The sequence below is a fragment of the Chiroxiphia lanceolata genome, chromosome 3, assembly GCF_009829145.1.
Source record: "Chiroxiphia lanceolata isolate bChiLan1 chromosome 3, bChiLan1.pri, whole genome shotgun sequence".
NCBI classification, from domain to species: domain Eukaryota; kingdom Metazoa; phylum Chordata; class Aves; order Passeriformes; family Pipridae; genus Chiroxiphia; species Chiroxiphia lanceolata.
In genome coordinates this window covers 36376448-36403619 of record NC_045639.1, presented here as the reverse complement: position 1 = coordinate 36403619, position 27172 = coordinate 36376448, and the positions used below count along the sequence as shown (strand labels likewise).

General features: G+C 42.8%; 1 protein-coding gene across 2 annotated transcripts; it reads right to left on the bottom strand.

Moving 5' to 3' along the window:
- Window positions 1-4877: 4877 nt before the first annotated feature.
- On the bottom strand, window positions 4878-19234 carry HNRNPU (heterogeneous nuclear ribonucleoprotein U). Of its 2 annotated transcripts, XM_032681519.1 has the most exons (15): window positions 18402-19234; window positions 18280-18359; window positions 17343-17454; window positions 17144-17217; window positions 14654-14793; window positions 12976-13075; window positions 11744-11856; window positions 11083-11346; window positions 10710-10829; window positions 10079-10207; window positions 9551-9719; window positions 8772-9011; window positions 8328-8530; window positions 7145-7216; window positions 4878-6728 (listed from the first exon to the last, which is right to left on the bottom strand). In XM_032681519.1, the coding sequence occupies exons 1-15, from the start codon at window positions 19010-19012 to the stop codon at window positions 6675-6677; spliced, it is 2481 nt and encodes an 826-aa protein (XP_032537410.1). In that variant the 5' UTR covers window positions 19013-19234; the 3' UTR covers window positions 4878-6674. The 2 variants fall into 2 exon arrangements, with proteins under 2 accessions (XP_032537410.1, XP_032537409.1); XM_032681518.1 differs by having other exon boundaries at window positions 18280-19234.
- Between the last annotated feature and the right edge of the window lie 7938 nt (window positions 19235-27172).

Sequence of the window (27172 nt, the reverse complement as noted above, 5' to 3'; positions counted from 1 at the left end):
CACAGGAGATACCTTTTGTAAAAAAAAGGGGCAGGCACGTTCATGCAAAAGGTATGATTGAAGGAATGTCCTGAGCCTGGAATCCAGATGTGTTTTTTGATATTTTAGTGTTGTGTTCACTGATGCATAAGTACTGAAATTGTTCTTATTGCACTATTTTGGCTGCTTTCTCCGAGGTCTCCCAAAGTAAACGGGGAGAATACATGAGACATTTACTTTGCACAAGTAATTTAAAACTAATGTTTCTTTGTGATTTGCTTGAATTACTGTTTATCTATTTAATAAGTTAGATTTTAAATATTGCTGTTATTGTTATAGTTATTTTTACATAGTAGCTGCTTGCATAATAGAGTGTCCACTAGAGGCTGGGAAGCAGCAAGCTGAATAGCCGCCCTGCTGAAAAGGATAGGACTTACAGTGGATGCCAAGTTGAACATGGGCCAGGGGAGTGTTCTCTCTGCAAATAAGTCAAGCTGCAGTCTGGGCTCCATCAGGAGGTACGTGGCCAACAAATCAAGGGACGCGCTTATCTGCCAGCATGTGACACTGAGGTGGCAGTGTATCCAATATTGCTGTCCAGCTTTGGGCCTCTCACCTAACAAGGATGCTGAAAAACTATAGAGGCTCCAATGATGGGCTCCTGAGGTATGTCCAGGGAGCTCAACTGCCTACCCTCTGGAAAAACAGTGGAAGGAGTTGGACGTAGTCCAAGGAGGAGGCGGCTGTGGGGTGACCTAGTAACAGCCTAATATTGTCTGCAGGACAGTTACAAAGATGGAGCCAAACACCTCCTGATAGCTGCAGGTGACGTGGCAGGGGCAGCAGCCACAAACTCCAGCTTGGGAGCTCGAGGCCAGGCAGCAGGACAAGCTGCTTTACTCCAAGGGCAGTGCACTGGGCTGCCCAGAGAGGTTATGCAGTTTCCACCCTTGCAGGTTTTCAAGCTTCATCTAGACAAAGCCACAGCTGACCTGAGCACTAGTGCCAGTCCTGCTGCAAGCAGGAGGATGGACTGCATGTCCAGAAACAAAATTTCTACAATGCTACAACAACCTACAGAGAGACAGAAAAAAAACCCAAGGCAGAAAAAAACCAGTTTGGTATAGAGGGCAACCTCTGAGACAGTAACATCCTGTTTTGCTTGTTCCCTCCGATGCAATGCTCCCAGGCTGGGCTGGAGGCCCACAGGTGCTCCAACAGCAGCAGGGAGGATGCAGTGGAGAAGACATAGTATGCACAATGTGGGGGTGCCAGGCTTTGGGGTACGTAGCTCTGCTGCTCGCAACCTGCACATGATGCTGCAGGTGGACTCACCTCTGCTAGCTCAACTTTTCTGAACGTTGTTCCTCAGCATGATGTGAGCAAACCCCAAGTGTCATTTGTTTCAGAAAAATTATTGCAGTAAATCCCTCCTTCTAGGCTTACTCATTTCTTCTCCCCCATCTCTTACTACTTTCTTACCACAAAGACAGAAGTTCTTTTATAATACAAGGTTTATCTTACCTGCTTGCTCAACAGCCCCAAAGAGCTGAAAGTTCAGCAGAGCCCAAATATAGCTCTAGCTGTGTCTGAGTAGGTTACATGGAAACTACGAAGAGAGAATCAGACCTTTCATGTATCTCCCACTTTGTAAACAATCAGTGGTACTTTAGGCATGCATTTACATCCAGAGAGATCTTCAATAGTATTCTGAGCCTTTTTATTTTGCAGCTGTCTTGGGCATCAGCACCATTTCAGAACTTGTGGTCTGTTAAGTGCCAGCACAGACCTCCCTACATCTAAGGCAAACAAGTATTTGTTAAAACCTGGGGGAAAACCTCCAGAGCACAGAGTGGCAGAGGAGTTAACATAGGCTAATGTGACATAAATGAAGGCCACACTCAGACCAGATAACACATACTTGCATTTATATGCCACAGCAGTCACCAGAGGTGTCCTACTAAGCAGCCATCTGATCCTAGCAAAGCGGGAATTAACACTGAGAAAAACAAGTACCCTTTCGATCCTTGCATGCTAACCAGGCAGAAGATCTCCGCATCATTAGTGTAAGTTGGATCTGCCCTGGACTACCAAGTTGTAAAAATTTTGAGCATGAAAAAGTTTGAGGGAAAAATTGGCTGAATTGTCTTACCCATACTTTTGACTTCAGTAACTTCTAGGACCAAAATTACTCTGCAGATCAAAGATTGTCAACCAAACCGGAAGAGGGAACAAAAAACTTGGTCTAAAGTAACACCTGTATATCGAGTCACCCATACAAGTAATTGTAGTTCTAGGTTTTTTACACTTGCCTTTGTTTTTCTACTTCTGGTGTTGACAACGTATTAAGTATTTAGCATCTTTTTTAAGCCACAGTTGAGTTTTTTTAAGCTACAACATAACAACCAATTCATCGCTGAATCTTCCTGCTGCTCCCAGTACTGGCAGAAAGACAAACTAAAGCAAGAGTTGCATCCAGATTAATTGCTGGCCTAGTCCCGATTTCAGCCAGTTCCCTGCAAGGGCTGGCTCTGGAGAGGCCTGCTGCACTGGGGGAGATGGCTCGTGCCTTGCAAAGGAGAAAACCTGCACAACACTAACCACTAATCTGCCATTGTTAAGTGTAGGTGTCCTTCTCCCCTCCACCTGCACGGGGCAGGGGGCTTTGCCAAGGATGAGAACAGTGCATGACTGAGAGAGGTGCTACTTTAAGTTCACCACAGCCAGTTTGTTAACACCTGACTTACAAAGCTGCTCCTGTGTTTCTGCTTTCCCCTCAGCAGCTTTTTCTGACATCCTGGAGCTTTCCTCATCCTCCACAGCGCTTTGGGCCGAATCATCTCCAGCAGTACTTGCTCCTCCCTTGGTAGTTCAGAAATACAGTATATGCACACTTCTTTGCTTGGGAGAGCCCAGCCCCTGGCAGTTAAACATCTGCAGGAGTCTCAAAGTACTTCACCTCTAACTCAGTTTGATTTCTTGTGGTTTAGTCTGAGGTTGCCCTTTTAGAAAGCACTGACCTAGCTTTTCAAAAGGCCATGAACAAGGAAACTTCCTAATCTTAAAAGATGACTTCATCACCTATTCCTAATTAAAAACATCACTCTAGTGTTGCGAGAAATTAAGAAAAATACCCGAACTAGTGGCTTACACCATGAATATTTTTTTAAATGCAAGTGGCTTGGACTGTACGTGGCATTGCCAGAACACTGGTTCATTCTGCTATCTGAAAAATTGGGCACAATGTCTAAAAATGTCTTCACTGATTAAGAGTTATCCCGCAGTAGGCACAGAAAGGAACTTGCGTACAGGCAAGTTTACACTGAGCTCCTACACACGTGGCAGCACTGCCAAGTACTCCCTGTGCAGCACAGGAAGCAGTGCAGCACTGGAAGGGCCAGCTCACGACAGCAGGGCCGGGGTTTGGGGGTGGAGATTGCGTACGGCACCCCAGAACCAAAGCCTGGCCTGGCTGTCCCACAGCTAAGAGTGCATTTATAAAGTCCTTTGACCCAGGACAGAGCTTCTTGCCAAGACTGTTGCATGTCAGGGAAGCACCTCCCTGTACACAGTGTGTATCCTAGCAACTGTTACTAGCAAAGGCAGAAATACAACTGGAGTTTATGTTTTGTTGTTAAATGGGCGCTTCCTCCCAGGATACCCAGCACAGACCTGCCTTCAGTCTGCAGCCAGACGTGCGTGGCCCCCTCACGTGATGCAGGGCAGCTACAACCTGTTCTAGGATGAGAGATGTCGGCAGATTCAGCAGACAGGGCTGCAGCGAGAGAACCACCAGCAGCAGTGCTCCTGCTGCCAGGAGCTGCACAGGCATCATAAGCCATGCTTCTACTGCCACAGAGCCAGGCCCAAGGTTCTCCAGCTTTGTACTCCATTAGGAAAAACCCATCTCAGAAAAAAGCAAACCCAGTTTGCCCTCCAATATGAAAAACACCCAAAAACACAACCCCAAAACCCAGCTGGTATGTCAGTGTCTGTGCAGCTGCTGCCAGCAGCACAGCTGCTGTAATCCAGGTACTTTTCTGCATGTAAACAAGCCCTTGTAAGCTGCAAGAATATGACAGATGGCTCGTCCCTCTTGTTTTGGCAACGTTTGGCTGTGCCTTCCTCACCTTTCTGTAGCCATCAGCCAAGTCTGATATTGTCCTTTTTAAATGCAAACCACAATTTTTTTAATAGTACTGATTTTCTAGGTAATGGTTTTTCTGTAAAAGCAGTTTTCACATGGCAAAACAGATCCCTTTGCTATGAATAATCACAGCTATACTGATGAAGGCTCTCTGGGCAGACCCAGGCTGAACACACAGCCTCACTCAAGTGCTGGTCTCCACTCTACTGTGACAAATCATGAGCAGGATGTGCTTGGGACGTTTCTGTGCCCTCTCTGAACTACACATGCCCAAGTGGTGAATGTGCTAAAGCTTTTTGGAATTCAGTGCTGAAGTTACCAAAACAGCTTTTGTCACACAGGAGCATTTTTAACGGAAACAAGAAAGTCCTCTTTTGAGACACTTGATGTGTGGCAAAGACTTGAACACAAAACATCCCAGACTTTTGAATTGAAATACAAGCTTTACAACCACATAGTAAGTGTAGGCTCTTATATTTAAGACTATATCATTTTATAGAGTACCAAAATAAGCAAAGGATCAGCACTCCATACAAAATGTTAGTTCTCATGAAGAGGGTAGAAGGGTGATGGACTTTAATTACACTAAACTTTTTTTTTTTCAAGTCTAAAGAAAATTCCATTTCAGCAGAACACATTTGGGTTTCAATTCCCCAAATTTCTAGTTCATTAAATAGCGTTTCTTTAAAGACAATTTACATTTTTTTCATTCAAAGTAAAGGGATGATTTAAAGCAATATTAACAAGGAGGTGGTGCTGTTAATGTTTAATGTCAATATGCATCTGCTATAAAGGCTAGAAGAGCAACACAACTTTATCTTTACTTCTGAAGACTACTAGAAATTGACTAACATTTGAGAGAAGTTTGCAGCACACTACACGGACTCCAGCTCTAGGCTGCTGCCAGGGAGCCTCTGCTAGTCTGTACGCTGCCACAAGGACTCGGCCAGCACAGCCCAACGCCCCAGTGCCGGCAGTGCCACGTGTTCTCACACGTGTATGCCGAGTCCCACTGACAACGGTGACATCTCTCCCCTGTCTCATGGCATTAAAACACAAGTCAGCAGCTAACATCGCCACTACAATTTTACAGAAGCGTAAAGCTGAACATAATAGCAATTAAAACAAATTGAAGCTCTCTGTTAAAACTTCATGACAAGCCTCTTTCCCATCCTACTCCCTTGTCCAGTCCCTTCCCTAATGTCTATTTTACAATAAAGAGGTTAAGTGGATTTACATGATGCAAGCCAACTCAAAGACTTTTGCCCTATACATATAACCATGTTAAACTGTGAAATTATACATGTGATAGATCTCTAACAGAGCGACTACCAGTTTAGATTTTAAAGAAACACAAGTATTTGAGCATGTACACAGCAATGAGTTTTAAAACTGTCCAACATCGTCACTTTCATACATTCTCTTCCTCTTTATAGCCTTAAAGGGATTTTAGACCTTGATGGTGACAATCCCAAACAAGAGTAAAATGAATTTATTTTATTGCAAACAAACGTCTAGAGTTAAACTTCTCCACCCACCTTCTTTAAAGAGAAAAGGAATCAGCAGGCTAAGGAGATACACCCATTTGAAAATTGACATGATTAAAAATTAAGATATAAAATGGGTGACTCACAGTTTCATTAGCTTACAAAATGGTGGAGTAACTACTACAAGCACACTAGGTATACAGTATTTTGTGGGGAAAGTTATACAGACACACAGCTAACTTCATATAGATCCCATTAGACAACTGGATTTACAACAAGTTTTGTTTAATAAGAAATGGGCAAAGCCAGCTTCTTTTCAGAATCAAAATGCAGAACAAATGGAAAAGAAATTATGGTGTTGTACCTTCACAAGTTTGAGCCTCCACAAATAAAGCAACCGAGTTTTACAACTTTAAGAGCTTCTACATACACTCCACCTTCACTATTTAGCCCCAGGTTTCTGCTTTGCCCCCAACATCCTAAAGAGTTCCAAGTGTTACAAAAAAGTCCTAGTTATTGCCAGAAACTTTTACCTCCCCCTCCTCCCCTCCCAACCCAAAAGCTTCATAGAGAAGATGGAGTGTAATATGGAGCTTTACATAATCTCACGGTATTTGAGGGCTACTGAGAAGCCTCCGTACGAATCTGGTTGCTAACACTGCTATCGTATTGTGACATGACTCACGACTGTTTCTTAGAAATTGGGGGATGGGGAAAAAGGAGAAAATTCTTTAATAAAAAGACACCAGGTACAAAGCAACGTTTTACTTTTGTTGTGGTAAAAAAAAAGTCACATTTTACAGATAAAATGCAGAACCCTGAAATACTGACACATTCTCTTATCGTGCACAATGCTGAGGTTCTCTTACGAATCACTTTAAAACTGCAATTAAAAATGTACAAAAAAAGAAAAGAAAAAAATCAACCCACAAAGCTTCTAAAAAAGGAACCCGCAGGCACTTCCTCTTGTGGAATGTTTAAAAAGTTAGCCTACTAAAGAAAACAGTCGACTTCTTGTGAAGGTTTTGGAGAAATATGTATCAGTTCATTTATTTGGGTATTCAATAATATCCTTGGTGATAATGCTGACTCCATGGCTTCTGACCCCAGAATTGCTGCAATAAAGAATAAATAGTTAGTTTTAATCTGCAATTGCAAAATGGATACATTTCTTACAGAAAAAAAAAGTACTTAACAAACATCTAGTTCCTCTGGAACTTGAGAAGAGTAAAATCCTCTCCAATAGCAGCAAGTTTCTGAACAACTGAAGGCAGTTATGAGCTCACCTCACAGCAGTAATGTGATGCCAAACACTACATACCATTAAGGCTGTTAAGCCACAGCTGATATTTGATATATCAAGACCATCAAGACAGATTAAGTTTTGCACAGGAAACTATTTATAGTGATATTACCTAGCATTAGAAAATTTTAATATCCAGTTTTGATAACACACCTAATTATTTCAGTCAGCATTTTGAAATATTCAAGTTAAAAAACTCAGTAAAAAGATAAAGTTGGGACTACTTACACCCTGCTGCCACTGGTTGTAGCCCTGAGATTGGTTTTTGTAGCCACGATTATTTCCCCTTCCTCTGAAGTTCTGCAAGAGGACAACAGCTTTTAACAAGTTCATCTATATGTGTTTTTCAGAAGTGTACTAATACCAATCTTTATTACCACCAAAACACCACACACCACATCGAAGCTTTCAAATTCAAGGTATCAGTCTCGGGTTAAAACAAAACAAAAAAAACTACACAAAACAAAACCCTCCCTGAAAAACACTAGAATATCAAAAGCCTCCTCTCTCATAAGCAACTCCTTTTTAACAAGGGGCAAGAGCATCAGAATTAATAAGCCAGCTCAAACTGTCGTTGCCAGTGGTCTGGAAAGCTGGCTAATCCAGTTTTGCCTCACCCTATTTTCAGCTGCTAAACTGCACCAGGACAACTAAAAATACAAGAGCTTGTCTATTTTCAGTTAGGAAAGGCTGTAGTTGCTACAAGGGTATGTTATCTGATCAGACAAAAGGATATGGGTCACACAACTGAAAATAGAAGAGCTAACCCACAGAACTTCAAATAGAAGTTATGGTACGACAAAGGGACATTGATACTAGTAGATAAAACATTTCATTTCTCCTGTTTGTCAGTATTATGCAAACTTGAGCCATGTTTACTGGCTTGGGCTCCATCTGCTGGCTTTTCAGTAATCCAATTTTTTTTTCATGAATTCCACTGATACTCCACCAGGTAAGACCTAGGCTAGCACCTTTACCAGTTGCGTTTGATACCAGACACCAAGACAAAGACTGTGCAGAGTCATTTCCATAAAGTTCCTTAAATATTTGATAAAGATACACCTTGACCCTAAAGCCAAACAACAGTTACTACTATTGTCAGGAGAGGGGGGGACACGTGACAAACAAAAAATCCCAAACACAAGCCTTCACATACATGCCCTAGAAATCTTCGTTTTTATCAAGACAGAGGTACAGCCTTAACATGGAACCCCCACATCCACATCAGCACTTCTTACACAGCATTCAGAGCCCTGCACACATGCACTAAACTGGAAAAGCCTTGCAGTGTGGCAGTGGTGTAGCACCACAACCTAGTGTGCAGCTGTTCACAGCCACCGAACCTTTCAACCAACCTCATCCAAAGTACTGTAGTTCACCCAGTCAACCCCCCTCCCCACCCAAGCATCACCTGGTTGTAGTTCCCCCTGTTGGGCATTCCACCTCTGTTATAGTTTCCTCTGTTTGAGTAGCCACCTCTGCTTGGAAAGACAGGGCCGCGAGGATATGGGTAGCCAATCGCCCCGCTGCTGCCACCGCCACCACCGCCACCTCCACCACCTCGCTGAGGCATGTTGCCTCCCCTTCTGTTGTATCCACCACGATTGCCAGGGACTGCAGGGAGAGAGTTACTTCAGGTCTTACATATTTCCTACTTGAAAATCAACAGTGCAATCCAGGATTTTGACAATTTTCTCATTTAAGCTGGACAATTAACTCTGCACTAGAACGTTTAAACTTGCTGAAATTGAAAGCAAGGTTCCCACTAAATAATAACTGCAATGCAAGTACTACACCCTTTTCCCCCCTCAGTAGCAGCAACCTCCAGAATTCACAGCCTTATTTTTAGGCTCACCTCCTCCTCTGAAGTTGCCCCGCATGTTGAATCCTCCACGTCCTCTCTGACCCCTATTAAACTGATTTTTATTGCTCTTCTTGTTCTTCTTTGAGCCAGTGTTCTGTTTCTTTTCTGGCGGAAGAGCTTTCTTACTTTCTTCTTTATACTGTTCCAAAAGCTTCTGAGCTTCTTCTTTTTGCAACTCTACATAGATTATTTCATCAAAACATTCTGCTACCTCTGGCAGTGTGAAGTTCCCTATAATTGCAAAAACACTGAGTATTCAGCATCTACATTCAGCCACAGTCAAAGCCGCAATTTAACCACCTTTCTCCCATTCTTCCTCCCACCCCCTGCATTCCCTCAAGCACAGGGACAAAATTACATAATTTGAGCATTTAGGAAATATAACAGTGACAAAAGAAATAAACAGGTCTTCATGGAGTTACCAGTACTGTTCCAAACCTCAAAAACATTCTGCCTGTATCTTTTTTTTTCTTTTATAAGCCTCCACTCAGAATACCAGTTTCTGCCAAATATATCACTCATATAGGGCACTTTATGCCAAGACAGCTTTGTGCATCTGCATGAAGCGTATCAGCATAACTGAGTAGTGTTAAGGACTGCAGCAGAGGGAACACAATGTAGTGTTATCCTACCAAGTTACAATAGTCTTCCAGTTTTGTTTAAGTACAACTGTTTAAGATAAAGTGATTTTTTTTTAGACTTCACGTTTACTTAATCCTTTAAACAGATAGTCAGCATCCTAAAACACAGTATAGGATTATGTTCCATGCCTTTCATTTTGAGAACTGCATGCTCTGGAAGATCTTTTCCCTCCACCTCTGCCTTCTTTTGTGTTCTTTGCTTGTAGTCTTCATCTTTTGGGCAAACAACAACTGCTTTGCGCTGGAAGCCTGCAAACAGGCACATTTTTCTCCTCTGCGCAGCTGCAGACACATTTGTCTGAAAAAAATGCAGTAACTTACTACACGTAGCTGTCATTGTAAGAGTTAAGGAAGTCAACTTATGGTGTATAGACTTCACCTCTACAAGAGCTTGCAATGAAGTTTACAAATAACTGGACATAAAGATGCTGCACAATGCAAAGTTACGAACTCATATCCACGTGTTAAAACACTATTCCTCCCACATCCCATAAATCCAGAGAAGTTCAGACAAGCATTTGTAGTAATATCTCAACTTTGAGTCCCCTGAGTAGTAAGTAAGTGAAACTGCTATTATAATGTAACTTTAATCCCAGTTAATTACTATATTACAGCCTATAACAGATTTCCTTAACCGTTTTTCACTGAAGTTTCTACCTGATCCAAAATGAAATTCCGCTTCTTACGAGCTGCAATCTCAATAAACTTCCCAAGACACTGTGGAGCTCTCTGCAACAGTGTGTTAAGTTTCCCAGTGTCTGCCATCTGACGCTTAAAACCTGCAACCTATGGAGAGATTTTCCAGAGTTAAAGTGATACACGTGGCTGACATTTTCTTTGCTAAATGTTCTCCACCTCAATTCATGGATTGTTCAATTGAAGGCTATAGCTGCAAACTCGTAACTGAAATTCTCAAGCCTCCGTAAGACACAGAGTTTTACAAACAAAGACTCTAGGTGAATCAATACAGTTCAGTTACTGTATATACTCATCGCAATACTAATTCCAGCTAAACATTCTATTCTGAGAACAGTAACACAGAGAAATAGAAATACGTTAAAGAGTCAACAACAGCTGACTATTTTTTATACACTACCACAAAAAGCTTTAGAATTCTGCTGTGCCACATACAAATGAGCAGCTCAGCAAGGTAAAAAGACTTTTAACAGTCACTAGCTAACACGTAGCCAGTTTCTTTGACACAAAAGAATCCCACAGCAGCCAGACACCTTGGATTTACACCAAGTTTTTAATATATTAAGAAATCAAATGTCATATTTTCACTTACCATCATTTTGTCCATAATAGTATTTGTCCCAAGAATGTTGTATTTCCCGGGATTTGCTGCTGCATGTTTGGTAACCCATGTAGTCTTGCCAGCCCCAGGCAAACCAATCATCATCACCACCTATGACGACAAGTTCTATACTTGAGATACTAGTTCAAAGATTTTTTTAAGTATGTAACTTAGCCCAGAAAGCCTAATGAATACTGAGAGGGAATGTAGGAGTGTCAGGGGGTGGTGGTGGTAGTGAACAGTCATGGGATACCAAGTATTAAAGCTCCCAAACAACGTCAGAGTGTGGTGTAATAGTCTGCTTAAGTCTACCACTGCCATCCATCTATCTCAACAACTTCGAGATTATCAAGAAGAAACTTACCTCACAATCTTTCTTTTGCTCAGGTCCCTTTGGTCCTCGGACCCTATCCTCCAGGGGGACCTTCTGGATGAAGGTATACTCTTCAGGAACAGGAAAGTAAGGTTCCTCCTTCTGACCAAAGTTAAATTCAACTGCACAGTTATGGCAGAGAACATGTGGAAAGAGTGGTCGCCCATCAAGAACTTCCTTGCTTATTTTGAATGCAACACCAAGCTCTTGTCCATTCTTGGAATACGAGAGTTCCACTTCATCACCATCAAAATTCTGGTTTTCAGACAAAACATCAGGTTAGATACAATTACCTCACTCTATGAAATTATATTAGTCACTTCACTATACTCACTATATTCATTTAACTCCTGTAACACTGCTATATCATAAACGAACTAAAATTTTCTCTTACAATGAGTTACTGCCAATGATCATCTTGTTTAAGATCTGATTTTTTGTTAAAGGCTTTAAAGACATTTGTTTATGAATAAGAAATCACGTTGGCAGCAGCCACTGTTGATAATAGCTGCTTGCTTCTAGTATCTCCCTATGTTAAACAACTTGTCTTGCTCCCATGATTTTAAGTATTTGTTTTACTGCTTATCACATCAAAGAAGTCTAAAAATATTCTCTTTTGAGGAAAAACATCCTTGAATAAGTGAAAACTTACAGCAAAACATCCAATCACATCATTTTCATCAAACTTCTCACCAAAGTCTTCAGTCTCGCAATTGCAAGTCTTTATTCCTTTTAGAGAATACCCATAAGAAAATTCTTCTTCCCCTGAAGAAATAATTTAAACTAATTAAAAAACAGGCATTCCCACCTAACCCTTTAGAAATAAATCACTTTACAGCTACTTATGTAAGCTGCCGTTCAGAATATTTTTATTAATGCCAAAACAAGCTATGACCTTAAGCAGTTACACAAGCTCATTTTTCTATTCAAGAATACTCTCACTTGAGATGGAACGGCAGCATTTCCTCATCCCAGTTTTAAGAGCCTTATGCTGCTGGTTCCAGATTCATCCTGACAATAAAGCTGAACTGCCAGATAAAGACACGAGCAAGTATTTTTAAAATCTGAAGACCTCACATTATGCACTGGTATACCTGCTGTAACATAGTCAGAGAGGCTTTCTGAATTTAGTCTCCAGTAGCACTTACCCCTCCCATTTTAAAGGGAGTTTAGCAGACAGTCAGCCTATGCGACAGCTGAGGATGAAGCTGCAAGGAACAAGCTAACAGGAAGTGTCAAACATAAGCACTCAGGTGGAACTTAACTACTTAACTAGAAAGCTGTTGCTGATGTCAGAACATACCAACTCATACACATTTACCACAAAGATGTGTTTCAGCAACAAGTACGAGCTGTCAGTGTTATTATGACCATTTGCCATATATCTAATGAAGTTGTACTTTTTTCTTTCCAACTACTTTCAGAAATTAGGATTTCCCCCCCAAGCCAAAAGAACGATAATGGAGTTATCCATGAATTTTTTTTCACTGGTTAAATCTTACACTATGTCCCACCCTTGAAGAAAAAAGAGAAGGGGAAGAGAGAAGGGTTGCCCCCTGTTCCCATTTATGCCACTACATAAAAAGGAGAAATCTTTATCTTGTTAGGTATTCCATAATGTTCTCCACAAGCCATACTTGACCACTGGAAGAACTAGCTCTGAAATTATGTACTCCTTACAAGCCTGAATACTTAATGGCTTAATTTGAGTCATTTACAGGACATGGTGTGAGGAACTTTATTACTAGGACCAAATAAAGACTTTTCAGAACACACAGATTACAGTCACTAAGCTTCTCCCACCTGCTTCAGAAAAATATGATTTAAAACTTCAGCCATATTCAGCATACACAATTCAAAAGCAATCAAACATTTAAGCCTTACCAAGCAACATTCCACTTGTGTTCAGTGACCAGCCAACTCGCACTTCATGTATGTCAATATCTTTTGTATACAGGTGTTTAACAGGAATCTTTTCTGTAACCTATTTTTAAATTATTCGGCAAAAGGTAAGTGATATTTATTAGACACTAACAAGATGGAAGCACAAAAGGTAGCATTTGGAACCTTTACACATTGGTTGAATCTTGCTAAGTCTAAGTAATCACCTTCTGCAAAAATAAAACATTGTGAAACCACAAGACTACATAGTTTTATCTCCTGACCTAGCAATGAAGATCGAAGATACCGTATATCTTGATCACTTTGTCAAAGCAGTCCCCCTCAGTGGCCAAAAGCCTTAAGTCCTTATGACACTGTATTAATATCACAAACAAGATGTATACATATTTAAAAAAAACCAAAAGAGCTGCCATAAAATTGGGATTAACAGTAAATTACTTTGCTAAGAAAATATGCAATGGATAAAAAAAATTGCTTTATACAGACTGAGGCAAATATTACACTCATCCCTCTTCACTGTAAGCAGACTTCCTGGGCAAACTGCCATCTTCCTAACAACATAACCAGATTTAAACAAAAAAACCCCAACATACAAAAAACCCCCAACAAACCACCTAAAAGCACTGGAATCTGTAGGCAACCAGCTATTTTTTAATTGCATTTACTAACTTCACCAAATTCGAGTGAAAAAACCATCAGTATCCTACCAGCTTCCACAATTATTTAAGTCAGGTCAAACTGATTTGAAAGCGAACAGGGCAATAGTGACATTAATTTCACTTCAGTGGCCTCCCAAAGTTAAAGAAAGAAATCACTCCATGCAATAGCAAGGAGAACGGGATCACTACCCAGTTCTCATGGAAAAAGTTACATGTCAAAGAACTAGAGGAAGAGAACAGAGTAAGAGAACACAGGCACATCATGTGCAAAGACGCCTTTAACATAGTTTTAAGTAAAAAAAAAAATAATTCAAGCTTTGTGCTCTTGTTACTCTTCTATCCACAAGTTGGAGAAATCAATTTATTACAAGGCTGATTGCTCTTTGCTGTTCTTAGCCTTCAGGAGAACTTTTGTTCTCAAAATTTAACTACCTGCTAAATACTCACATTCAATGCATCAAGTCAGAGTTAATCATGCTGAAAGGGACCTCTGGAGGTCATCCAGCCCAAGTCTCTACCTAGAGCAGGTCAAACTCAAAGACTAAGTGGAAACAGAAAGGACTGCTGGGATAATTTATATCTCCTTTTTAAAAAAGAAATCAAGCTCTCTGTACTCTTCAAAAAGTCAAAGCAAACTTCTGACTAGAGAGTATAAAAGCTCTTCAAGGGTTGATGCATGAGCTGCCAAATAGAATTCTTGGTTAAGAAATGAGACCAAACGTCTCATTCAGATAAAACGAAGGGTTTTGTGGTTTTGGGGGGGGGGGCTTTGTTTGTTTGGGTTTTTTTTGTTGTTAAATGGAAGTTCTTATTAAAGAGGCAACAATTTTGCAAACTGAGCCATCTTTTATCAAGAACATTTCACAGGCACATAAGACAAGGCCTTCCCAGGCCTTGTTCACATGACGTAGGTTCAACTTAGTCCAAAATATGTGACTAGTATAAACAATATTATATTTAAGCATGCAAAACAGTCTCCTGTAAGCATCAGTTTAACTCACCTTCATCTCAAAGCAGACTTTGCCTTTAGAAACTCCATAGGAAGCTCTCCCTCCAGCCCAAAGGAAAGCAAAGCTTTCCATGGTCAGAGAGGAAGCACTAAACCGGTCTCTTGAGATTTTAAAATGCAGGTCACAGTTATCTGTTAACATAAAAATCATTCTGTTTACTCTGATTACAAAATAACACACAGGTGTCCAATTGTATGCATTAAAGGTGACGTCAGCTTTCACAGGTGATATTCAAGACAAACTGCCAGCAAGTACTCATCGGCTTTCAGAAAAGCAACTCGCAACTGAACATGTGCCTAGATGGAGGCGCAGGCTGAAGCTCAGCATAAAGTCTTAAAAAAACTAGCTAACAAGAGCAATTTTTCAAGGTGTTATCTTCACTTTTGTCACCCATTTCCCCTCTATTTTTTCCATCTGCTTAAAAGCCCCTGAATTTCACCTTATCTACCTACTTGAGTCTTCTCTGTTGGTTACCTATTTCGGCCAGTATAGAGCAATCTGCATCATGCTCTTGGCAGTATGTGCTGTTGTACTACACATTTTGAAGTATTCTTAATGCTCACCCCCAAAATTAAGGGCTGCTAAGAAGTAAAAATGAATGTTTGAGTACTGAAAATAGTCTCTGGTTAATACAATAAACTAGCGAGTCCCATTAGATTAAGCCAATTAAAATACAAGTGTTTAATTCAAACGCTCTCTGTGCTTAGCCTGAGAACCTACTTCAGACCAAAAACAAGACCTACACTATGAATTCACCTATCACTCTAAGAGCTTAAGTGGAATCTTGGTTTTACAGGCATCTTCAGAGCTGAACACCATCAAATTGCTAATTAATCTTTTAATAGGTTTCAGAATGGCAATGCCAAATGGTAAGACAGGGTGCAGCACAGAGCACTTTAATTCCCCAGAACAAGGAATCCATAGATGAAGCTCCAAACCTATTTGACAGTTACAAGAAAGAAGCTAAAGGAGCAAACAGCAAGTTCTGCTCTAGTGTAAAACCTGCACGCTGCCTGAGCACACCAAATGCAGTCTGCCCTGTATTACTGGCAACTGTCACGCACAAGATTTTTGCATACAACCATCCCCAACTGCAACAGTGTTTTCAAAGTGTTTTCTCATGAGTACTTCTAACTTTTATTTGTTGTGTGACAACCAGATAAAATCACACAGAAGAAACCCACCTTTGCATGTTATTTATAGAACAGGAAATGACAACAGAATTTCAAATTACAGCTTCCTTTTAAGACATGGGAAATAAAAGGTACTTAAGAGTGGCTAAACCTCTTATATGTCTGGATCACTATGGTCCAGAAAAGAGAATACCTATTCAGTCTTTAAGCTATGTTTGAATCTTATCTCTAAACAGTCTGTTAACACTTTAAGTCACAAAGTTTGTCCAGTAAGAAAACTTTTCACTAGGAATTATTATTATTACTAGAAATAGTAATAATTAACAGCAGCCATTTACTCAGTCATTGGGAATATCCAAAGCTCCCATAGAGGTGGCTACTCACCAGGTTAGCAGCTAGAAACTTGAGATTTAGTTACCAAAATATCAAGGATGGCATATTCAGTAGTTTATGTGGTTGTAAACTAATACTGCCTTCCATTTCAAAGCATTTGTTGTGGGAAAAAAACCATCTGGAACTACCAACAAATATGCTAGATAATGCCAGAAGTTAAGCTTTTCTTCCATGGCACTTTAAGAATCCAACAAGTTCAAGCACTACTTATTCCAGTTTTCTAATATTGCACTAAGTTCTTATACTTACCCTCAAGAACACAAATGTCAACTTTGCTCTTATGGTACATCCCAGTAATAGTAATGTTTATAATCTGTCTCAAAAAAACCCATTTGGAGGTACTTGTCAAAGTCTACGCTCTGCCGACGAATTCCGTCTTCCCACTTACACAAATCACCACCCAACCCCATAAACTCCCAGGCTGCATAAATGGGTCACTTTTCAGGAGGCCTTACCAGATTTTGTTCAATTTCTCAGAAGATGTGAAAGAACACTCCACTGCTTGGTAAATATATATAGCGCAAGTTATGCAGGAAGATCACTTCACCAACCATACTACTGTAATCACTTACACGACTGACTCTCTAAGCTTTCTGAAGCAGCAGTGCTGGACAACTATTTTCTCAAGCTGTTTTTAGGGTGTTCTATGTTCACTCTACATTTGGCCACCCAAGCTTCCTTACTGTGTAAGGGTTTTGGTTAAGATTTCTTCACAGAATTCTGTCATCACAGACTTTGTAGGAAAACAAGCTTCCTGCTGCTAATATACCTGCGTATCCTTCTGATCTCTGTATATTGAAAATGGGTAGAAACAACAAAATTTCTTTTTTTTTTTTTAGTTACCTGATAATGAAAGTCAACAAATGTATTCTCCCCGCATTTCAGAAAGTGTGGCATTAAGATTAAAAATATAACACCACATCTTTCCAGAGCAAAGGAAAGCATGTTTACTCACAAGTATCAAGACAAACCACTGTGTCATCAAAATGTTCATCTTCTTCTTCAACAGGTGGTTGAGGGGACTTGGCCCTGATAAAACAAAGACCAAACAAAAGATAATAAAGCTACACATATTTTCACAATGTTAAAATAGACACTCCTGTACTTTATTCCTCCTCATTCACAAAATGCTACCCAGCATCAAGTCTTTTTACCTGCTATACTTATTTTCCTCAATGTATTCAAAATATCCTCGGCCATGGTCCTCACGTGGTCTTTTCACTCCCCTCTTCTTCTCACCAGGTTTTTGTTCCATTTTACCATCTCCTGCAACAAAATGAATGATTCATTTTAATTATTTTAAGTTTTAATTTAATTAGGAATAAAATCTGAGGGCTGTAAGCTTGTAAATTGCAAGAACCTACAGCCTGAGAAAAACAATAATATGCTAAAAAGGAGATTTGCTTTTTTTTTTTTTTTTTTTTTTTAAGATAAAACCCCGTATCTCGAATTTTCTCGGGAGACTCAGAACTTGTCGTGAGTCAGAAGTAATTTAGAAGACGGAAGAGGCCACTACACCACGCAGCAGCCGGTACGGCCGTCGGTGTTAAGATCCCCACGGAAAAGCCAGAAAAATAAAATAAGAAAAAAATAAAAGGACCAAAAAAAAACCTGGACCCGCCGCGACGCCGCACCCCCATCCTCCCCCCCGCGGGGACAGCGGGACATTCCCGGCCGCTCGCAAGGGCACGGCACGATCCGCACGACTGCGCCTCCTCTCGGCGGGCCGCAGGCGGGAGCCCCAGGGCAGGAATTCCTCCTCCTCCTCCCGCCTCCATTGTACCGCCGGGCCTTCCCAGCGCCATCCCGTGCGCCCAGCCCGGAAGTGACGTCACGCGCGCCGCGCGCCCCTCGGCGCACAATGCACAGCGCGCCCCAGCGGCCCCTCCGCCGCCCCTCCCCCCCCGGCCCCTCCCCCCGCCCGGCCCCCCCCGCCGGGGCCGCACGAGGCGCGGGGCCTCCAACGTCCTCCCGCGCGCGCCCCGGAAGCCGCCCCCCCCTCACACCCCCCCCCCCTGCGGGCAGCCCCCGCCATGGCGGGCGGGGGATGGGATTAATGGCTCCCCCCTCGTCCCCACCGCGCTCACTCACCCCCGGCGCCCTGAGCCCCAGGGCGGCCGCTGCCGCCTTCCGCTTTCTTCTGCTGCTGCTGCTGTTGCTTGGCGGGGCCCGCCGGGCCGGAGGCGGCGGCCGCGGCGGGCCCCGAGGCGCCCCCGGCGCTCTTGCCCGGGGCCTCCTTGGCGGCGGCGCCGCGCGGCGGGAGGAGCGGTGGGGGCTGCTGCGGCTGCTGGGACTGCGGCGGCTGCTGGTCGCCGTGCCCGTTGGCGTCTCCGGCCACGGCCTCCTCCTCGTCGGCCAGCTCGTCCTCCCCCTCCTGGAATCCCTGATCGTCGCCGTTCTCATCCTCCTCCTCCTCCTCTTCCTCCTCCTCGCCGCCCGCCTCCTCCTCCATGGGGCCGCCCCCGGCCCCCGCCCGCTCGCCGTTCTCTTCGCCCAGCTCCATGGCGTCGCCATCAGCGGCCTCCAGCCCTTCCTCGTCGTCGTCCTCCATGGCGGAGGCCGCGGCCTGGCCAGGGCCTCCCCCCTGGCGGAGCTGCGCGGCGCCCCCGCCGCTCTCGGCCGCCTCCCCCTCCACGCTGCCGTTGCCGGGCTCGGCCGCGCCGCTGGCGGGGCCGCCCCCGCCGGCCTCCTCCTGGTCAAGCGCGGCCTGGAGCCGCTCCATGAGCTCGGCCTTGAGGCCCTTGTCGGAGAGGCGCCGCTTTTTCAGCTCCTCCTTCAGCTCCGACACCTTCAGCTTCTTCACGTTCACGGGCGAGCAGCTCATGGCGGCGGCGCTGGCGGCTCGGTCCCTGGGCGGCGCGCGGGCGGCGGCGGTCAGGGACGGGCGGGCGACTCTGGCTGTGCCTGCGGTGTATGGGTGCCCCGGCGGGCGGTGGGAGCGGGCGGGAGGCGCGGGGGGCCTGTGCGGCTGCGGCGGCTGCGGGAGCTGCGGAGCGGGACCCGCCTGGCGCCAAATCCTTTCACCGCGAGCTCGCGAGGGAGACGCGCCTCGCGGGGCCGCGCACGCACCGCCGCCGCGCGCGCGCCGCCCCGCCCCGCCCCCGCGCACGTAGGCCCTCCCGCGCTACCGTAACCACCCTGTTACCGTAAATGCCCGGCCGAGCGCAGCGGGGCCCGCCGCCCTTCTGGCGTATTCCTGCCCGGCAGCGGATTCACCGACACGCAGCTCCGGCACACTGACCCCGCTCGGGGCTGGGAGCCATCCCCGCGCCAGCTCCCGCTCGCTGACATGAGGCCACGGCCCGACCGAAACGCCCCCGCGTTCGAGCCGCAGCCTCGCAGCGCTCTGCCCTGCCTCCCCTCGGTCCCCGGCGCCCCTCTCGGGCCTAGCCCCGCACGGTTTATTGCGTAAAGGCTTCGAAGAGGAGCACTGCCGCCCGAAATAGTTCCCCTGGCACAGCCCTGCTAACGCGGTTATGTAAGGGCAGGAGCGGAGCGAGCAATCCGCGTCCCCGCAGCACCGGGAGGAAGCAGGAGCAGGGCTGATCCTAAAGCAGAGCCCTGCGATAACACAGGTTCTCGAGTGCCTCAACTGGGGCTCGGCACAGAGCCCACCCACCAAACAAAACCGCTCAGCTTTCCCTCCTGTCCCCCACCCCTCTCTGCACAGTATTAACTGGGGGCTTTCCCCAGCCATCCAAGTTGTACGGTGGTTGAATTTTGGATTTTTCCAATTCGGTCAGAACTAACAAGAACGAACAGCAGAGAGAATTTTGTATGAACGCGAAGGCAGAACTGATCTACGACTCAGCTTCCTTAGGGAGCAGGAATAAAAAACTAATTTTCCCTTGCAGGAAAAGGAAAGCAAGTCAAACCATCGGTATGAGGCGCAACAGAAGGGAAGGTGGGTTTGGCACGAAGTTGCCTTGTGTTGGTGCAGATGGCGTGGCCTCCTGAATTAGAACAAATTACTTTTACCTGCCCCGAGAGGAAGGGAGGAGAAACAAGGAAGTCACCCTGTTTTAACTGCACAAGGAAAGGGCTCTATCAAGCACATACAGGCACACACTGCTCTGTCCTCAGTCAGGCTACGTCTACTGGGAGGAAACACGACTCAGTCAGCAAGGTTAGCTCAACAGCCCAGCACTACAGAACAGCTTGTTGGAACACAGACAGGACGAGATGCAATATGTACAGATGACAAAAAGGTTGCCAGAACCTTTCCCTTACTATAAATGCAAGTTAGTAGATTTTATCTCAGTCCAGTAGGGCAGAGTCATCTCAACAGGGGAAGAAGAAAAGGGTAAGAGTGCATCAGTGCAAGGGAGAGGTCAGTGTGTGAGGAAACTGCTCTACTATAAACCATTACCTTTGTTCATTTCTTCATGAAAGAACTCTCTTAGCTAGTCTGCTGAGGAATTCTTGATATATACTCTTCTGCCAAGGTGGCAACAAAAGTAAACAGAGATCACCTAGTTAATATTGCAAGATTACTGACTAAAACTTACAGATAGCTCTGCATTAATTTAGATGTCATCTGCCTACTATATCTGAACCTCAGATGGAGCCCTACATTTAGACCTTGATCTGGCATAGGCCTCTTCACATGTTCAGCCATGTTTCTGGGAGAGCTTAATCAACCCGTCTGCAAACTTTATAGACTGATAGACTGTTTTAGGCCACCTCTGGATCCCTAAGCCTTGCCTTTAATTAGCACATCTGCACACATTCACAGCACCTGTGTATAAGAAAATGCCTAATTCAGAATCACTCCAGAGCTGCAGTCCTAACATATAATCCCATTTCTAAACAATGTCATGTCTCCCTACTTTAGTAACATGCTCATACTGCTTTATACTCCTGTTACCATGGAGAAACAAAACAGCTAACAGCTTTGAGGCACATGGAGAGATTTCTTACCCTAAAGCATTCAAGCCTGTTTATAAAGGCACAAGTATATAAAGTAAAAATCATATTCCTCCCCCTGCCCCCTAGAAATTTAGCACTACTAACCTTTTTTTTTAAGTTACTACAGCTATCTATTTATTAAACCACTTAGAAGGCTACACATATTATTTTTAAAGGAGATTAATTCATACCATCATAGTACAGCTAATGCTTATTATCTAACCACACACTTAATTAACTACCAAACAAGTGTAGCAGGACTGTGTTTTCAGACTACAGTTATGTTACCTATTATTACAGAAGTGAGAAATTTCAGTTGATTTTCAGATGTCAGGTGATTCAACTGTAAATAATAAATTGTAAATAAGTAGTTGCAAATAATCATAAAGCTAATAAAATACACATATAACTGAAATAGAAGTGTAACCTTAATGACTGCCTCTCAGTATAAAAAAACCCCCCATATTTCTTACATATCTGTGCCTGGGAAAAAATTCTAAGATACTCCCCTGTCCTCTTTGAATCCTGTGTTTCAGGAGTTTGCCTTTTCCTTATTTACACTTTGAAGGGGATAAATGAGTTAGAGGGATATGCTCTGCTAATTGCTCTACCCTGTCTTAATTCAGATAGTAAGTAGATGCTTCAACTCTGCTTTTCATAGACCATGCAGATAAATAGATGCCAGCCATGTCAAAAATGAGTGTTTGGTAATGCGAACTCCTGATACGAGAAAGTTCTAGAAGAAAGCATATTAAACTTTAATTTGCAAAGCTGCTACTTGTATGATGATGGCCACATGAAAAACAAAACATCATTGCTGATAACCACAAGTACTCCTCCATTAAAATTGTCTTTTCTTTTGTCTCAAAATATATTTAAAAAAATCTTCCCTTTCATTTTAATTAGAAGTGACATCTCCCCATATATAACAGGTGCAATCCTGTGCACTTTTTACCATCAGATAACATTTTCCTCCTAACTGTCTTGTTTTCTAACCTAAACTGTTCTTCTCTCCAAACCAGTCTCCCCTCTCAAATGTAATTTGGGATCCTCCCTCTGGGACTTGACTTTTCAACAGATCCCTTGCTCTGGTTTCCCTCCCTTCTTTGGACTTTAATTAGTTATCTCCTCATCTTTAATGTTTTTCCCATTATGCACCCTTAGTCCTTCCAAATCTCTCTCCTCCTCCAGTTTGCCAAGAGCAGTCACAAAGGGGTAACAAAAAGAAGAGCAGGCTTTAAGGAGGGCACTGAACAGTCTCAAGAGTCCATCCCACCTGGGTTTTGAACCTTTCCATACACTGTCAGTGTTGCAGGAGAACCCAGGCATTTATCTTTCCCTGTTCCATCCTCTTACAGCCTTGTCCGTCCCTTTGTGGCTCTTCTTCTCATGCTTTACCCTATGTCTAACCATCACTGAACCACGTTCTTGGTCTCTTCTGCCTGTCCTTAATCCATCTACCCTCAATTAATATTGCCTTCAGAGTTCCACATTCAACATACCATTACTTTAAAAGAGAATATCATTCTTGCAATCCTCTGCTGCCTTTTATGATAGCAAGCAGCATGTGGAGCAAGTCTTTTTCTTTCTCCTTTTTCATCTCTCCTTGCCAAATCTTCATTAATCATTATTATAGCCAGTCAGAAATTTTCAGACACTTTTAAAGTGCTAATTTGTCACAAGTGAGGTTGCATGACAAAGGTCAGTTCTGATAATTTCTTAGCCCAAATAACCCCCTGTCTATATATCTCCATAGGCAGGCTCTGTCTGTAGAGCATATTTTTAGGCTATCTACCTATCTGCCAGGAGGTTGGCAGTTTGTTTTGGAGAAATACCACTACCCTTGCCCTGTGCTCCTCTTTCCCCGACACGCACTGTTGCTCACTATCAGAGTCAGGATGCTGATCTAGACTGACCTTGCCTTGCACTATCTATAATCTCTCCATGATATTTTAATATCAAAGGAGTTCAATTAATCTCAGAAATGAGGTGGTCATATGTCACAATAAGGCCTATTATTTGCAGAGGAACTAGATCAGTTAGGTCCTCAGCATGCTTTCAGACCTAAAGGTAGTTAGTGCCTGATTACAAGTAGATCTAACAGTGTTCAAGGGACTGAAATTCACCTTTCTGGCACTGGTTTGGTTAGCCATTTCTCCTCAGTAGCATCTTTCTTTTACTGCACTTTCTGCCATATACCTTTTGGGCCTCCATGTGGGCTGTCAGTCTAGAGTCAGTACACAAGTCCCTTTTAAGATCCTGATGCTATTTTGTTTTTCCTTTGCTGGCTGAAGTATTTGAACAATCCCACCAAGCAAAAGTACTGCAAAGCTGCACTGGGACATCACAAATCAGCCACAACCCATGTTTGTCACTGTTTAAAGGGCAAGCACTCACTAACCCCATAGCAACAAGAATCCCTCTTTCCCCATTTTCAAGAAGTAACTTTTCTTACTTAAAAAAAAAAAAAAGCCAAAACCCAAGCCCATGAGTTTCTGAGAAACAGTTTCTCAATTCAGAGCATTCTAAGACCTACAGCTTCTAAGTCTGGCCTTGGAAAAAAAGGCTGCATTCTCCAACATAAAAGCCAGGATTCATTTGGCTTTATTCAGAACCATACAAAAGTTTACTGACTACACAAGCCTTGAGTGTTACATATGAACTAGTTAATAAGAAGATATTCAGCTCCACAAATCAGACATCTGCAGTTCCTTTAGATTTTTTTTGTAACTTGCCACATATACACATTCACTAGAGTGGAGCTGTGAGCTCTGGAAATTTAGACAGACTAAACTCCTCTGCACAGCAGTCAGTCTGTGAAAGAGGAGGTAGCATTGTAAATCAGCTTCCAAAAAATACAGTTTTCTTGTGAGAAGACAATGTGAAACAACCATTTCAAGAGAGTATCAATAAATCTCTCTAAGGGACTATTAAAACAATCATAAGTAGGTTTTAAGGTCGACTGTCAGCTCCAGTGTACCTTTCTGCTCATATATGAAGACACATATGGTCAATATATGTAACTAAACTGAAACAATCATGGAAGACAGATGCAAAAAGTGTAGGCGACAGGACAATTCACAACAGGCAGCCAATAGACCAGCTCTTGCCTAATGCAACTTTTCTGTTCAATCTGACTTCAAAAAAAACAATGCCCACTAATCCAGATTACTATCTTTTTGGGTGCTGCCTGTTCTGGTACTCTACACCCTCTGTAGTACACACAGTACACACCTATCATAATTTTACTCTTTAAACCTCTTCAATACAATTTTCTCCTTCCCCTCTTGAGATGTTTTGGTCAAAGAGGAGTAGCAGCCACACACTTTTTGTGGCACCAGAGCACTGCCAGCTCTTAGGCCATTTCATCTGTCCCCCCAGTTCACAAAGAATGGCTTCTACAGATTGGGAGGGCTGTGCTAAACAAAATCCCATAAGCACCCTAGAACTTATAAGAATATTGTATGCTAACAAAAGGTACCACTGTGGTCCAATTGCATACCTTAAGTCTATGATGGGCAAAACTGAGTAAGCAAACTATTTCCTAATATTCATTAATCCATGAATTGTTCGCTTATTTGTTTTGAAGTTCTACAGCATCAAGAGAACTACATGCAGAGAGAAGCAGTAACTCAAACTTCTCCCCAGCACTACTTTCTATATAGGAAACATGTCTAGCACATTAGGAAAAAAAAAAAAGAAACAAAGGGAAAAAAAAGCTAGGTGCCATGTAGCTTTCCCTGTTTAGGCACTGCTCTGGCAATCCTACAAGGCGGCTGTTAGAAAATCCTAAGGTCTGCTAAGCAGACTCCAAAGCACCAAAAAATAACTTGGAAAGTACAAAACTGCCTTTCCCCACAGTCTTGGTCTTTGGAAGCAGTATCCCAAAGTCCAGCTACTTTTCTGTTAAGCCCCAGAAGAAGTCAGCTCAGAGAAGAAAACAAAAACCTCTCCACACAGTGAGTGAGAGAAGGAAACGGAGCCTTTTTGTTTCTGCCCACTCACCTCCCATCACACATGCACGGGCTCAGGAACAACTACGCACCAGGGAACAGCAGCTCAAGCATTAGCAACACTTAAACACTGTACATGATATCATGTTTAAATCAAGAAATATAGACAAGCAGGAGAAATAAAGAGATGAGAAGTTTGGTCAGTTGATTCTTTTTAGGAAACTGCATTTTATCTAATTGAGTTAACCTCATTGTAGAATGCCCCCTGGAAAGAAAGTACTTTTGTCATAGACTGCTCTTTAATCCACTCTGCTGGAGCAAATTTGCTCAGCCTTTCTTTTTTTTTTTTCAAACTGAGAAGAACCAGCATCATTTCATATGACAGACTTACGGACAACAGAAACTCTTTTGGCGACACAGTAGAGTAACTGCTAGCAAACAACTACAAGTAATTTCCTAGAAAAGCATCAAAAAACTCAGTCGGTCCCCTGCAAACTCTCTAAGAACAATTATTTGACAATAAGCATCAGACAAAAAGCATCATCACCTAACCTTGCTGTCCAGCATCCATAGGCTAAGGATAGTCCCGGGAGTAGACCCTGGCCAGAAGGCAGGCAGCCTTTCCAGCACGTACTATAAACCACAACCAGGTATCCCATAAGGTCACGCTGCTTTAAAGGAACAGTGCCAGCAAAATCATGGGGAGGAAAAGGGTCAAAAGTTTTCTAGAGCCTTTCTGCTAATCCAAGAGTTAACAAGCTCCTAAAGTATCCAACTGAATTTTTCTGATAGGAACATAAAGCAACCTATCCTTTTAAATAACATCAAGCCATCATGTTTTGTGTAGCGTCCTGAATTATCTGTATTTGCAATACAGGTCTCTCAATTCTACAGCGTTTCCTACGTCCCAGGACCCACGTGACTCTGCTGAGTTCATTACAGGGTCAGGGCCTCAATGAGATTCTGGATTTTATGAATTCTTTTTCATACAAAAGAAAACAGAACTGCCTGGCAGTTTCTCTGTGAGACAAGGCATCTGCACTTGTTTCTCCTACTCTGCACACCAGCAAAGTAAGAGGTCCTCAACAGCAAAACTTAAGAAAGTTAGAAGCAAGGTGAGCACAGCATGCCAGTCTTAACAGGGAACTGTTTTAACAATACTGTTATAATAGACAGGATAGTGTTTCTTACATAAAATAAGAGCTGGTTGCTGTTTCACAACAGTGAGCTTGTCTATCATTTACAACTTGAAGAACTTATAACCAAAAGTATTATTAAAAAGGACTGAAAACAGGCATGCACTTCAAGCACAAATCTAACACCTTCAAAACAGAGAAGAATCATTGTCCACAATATCTAGAAAGTTTTTTTTAATCACCAGTATGTTCCACATGGGAAAGTCTCAGATGCTTTAGTTATGGATAGCACTGTGAAATCATAATATACTTACAAAAAAAAGGCAATTTAGAGTAAAAGAAAAGAAAACAAAACAAAAACCTGACAAAACACTTGAAAAATGAGCAATTACATGAGAAAATAGTGTTATAGCTGTTCAGCTTTAAAGGAAATTAATGCAGAGCATTCAGATGGCAAATCTTTAAATGAATGCTTAAAACCAGCTTTTTTCCTTTATCCTCTATTTCTTCTCTGAAGCTGGTCTCATCACAAAAGCCAACATGTTTTTCTCAGTAGATAGCAAGTATGCTCTCTCCAGCTTCTAGATATTAGCACTTTTATTCTTGATTTCCAAGTGACAATGTAAGTGATTAATTCTGTGCAATTATTTGTGATCACAAAGTTGACAGAAAAAAGGGCTCTTACAGGCTAGATTTGTCTGTGAAATCTTGTGCTTAATATAAAACCAGCTCTTATCTGCCGCAATCCACCAGGCTACTGAAGGATGTGGGGAGGACGGAAAAAAGGATTTGATGATGGCTCTCTTAAAAGCAGATCTTCCCAACCATTGGATTGCTGCTAATGGCACTGTCCCCTTCAGAACCAACCACACCTTATGCAGATGAAATGCCAGGCCTGGAGCTTTGAGTGATCTGTGAATTTATGGAGCTCATCCCCATCCCTGCCTCCTTTTTAACTCTGATATTACTGAAGATTGTCTCTACTGA

What these genes read in the sequence shown, in the direction of transcription:
- HNRNPU (XM_032681518.1), bottom strand. Translation starts at nt 19,012, where the DNA reads ATGAGCTGCTCGCCCGTGAACGTGAAGAAGCTGAAGGTGTCGGAGCTG. An exon ending in ATGTGATTGGATGTTTTGCT is followed by an intron (nt 11,347 to 11,743) that starts GTAAGTTTTCAC and finishes TCTGAAAACCAG; the next exon opens with AATTTTGATGGTGATGAAGT. An exon ending in ACAACCAGTGGCAGCAGGGT is followed by an intron (nt 6,729 to 7,144) that starts GTAAGTAGTCCC and finishes TCTTTATTGCAG; the next exon opens with CAATTCTGGGGTCAGAAGCC.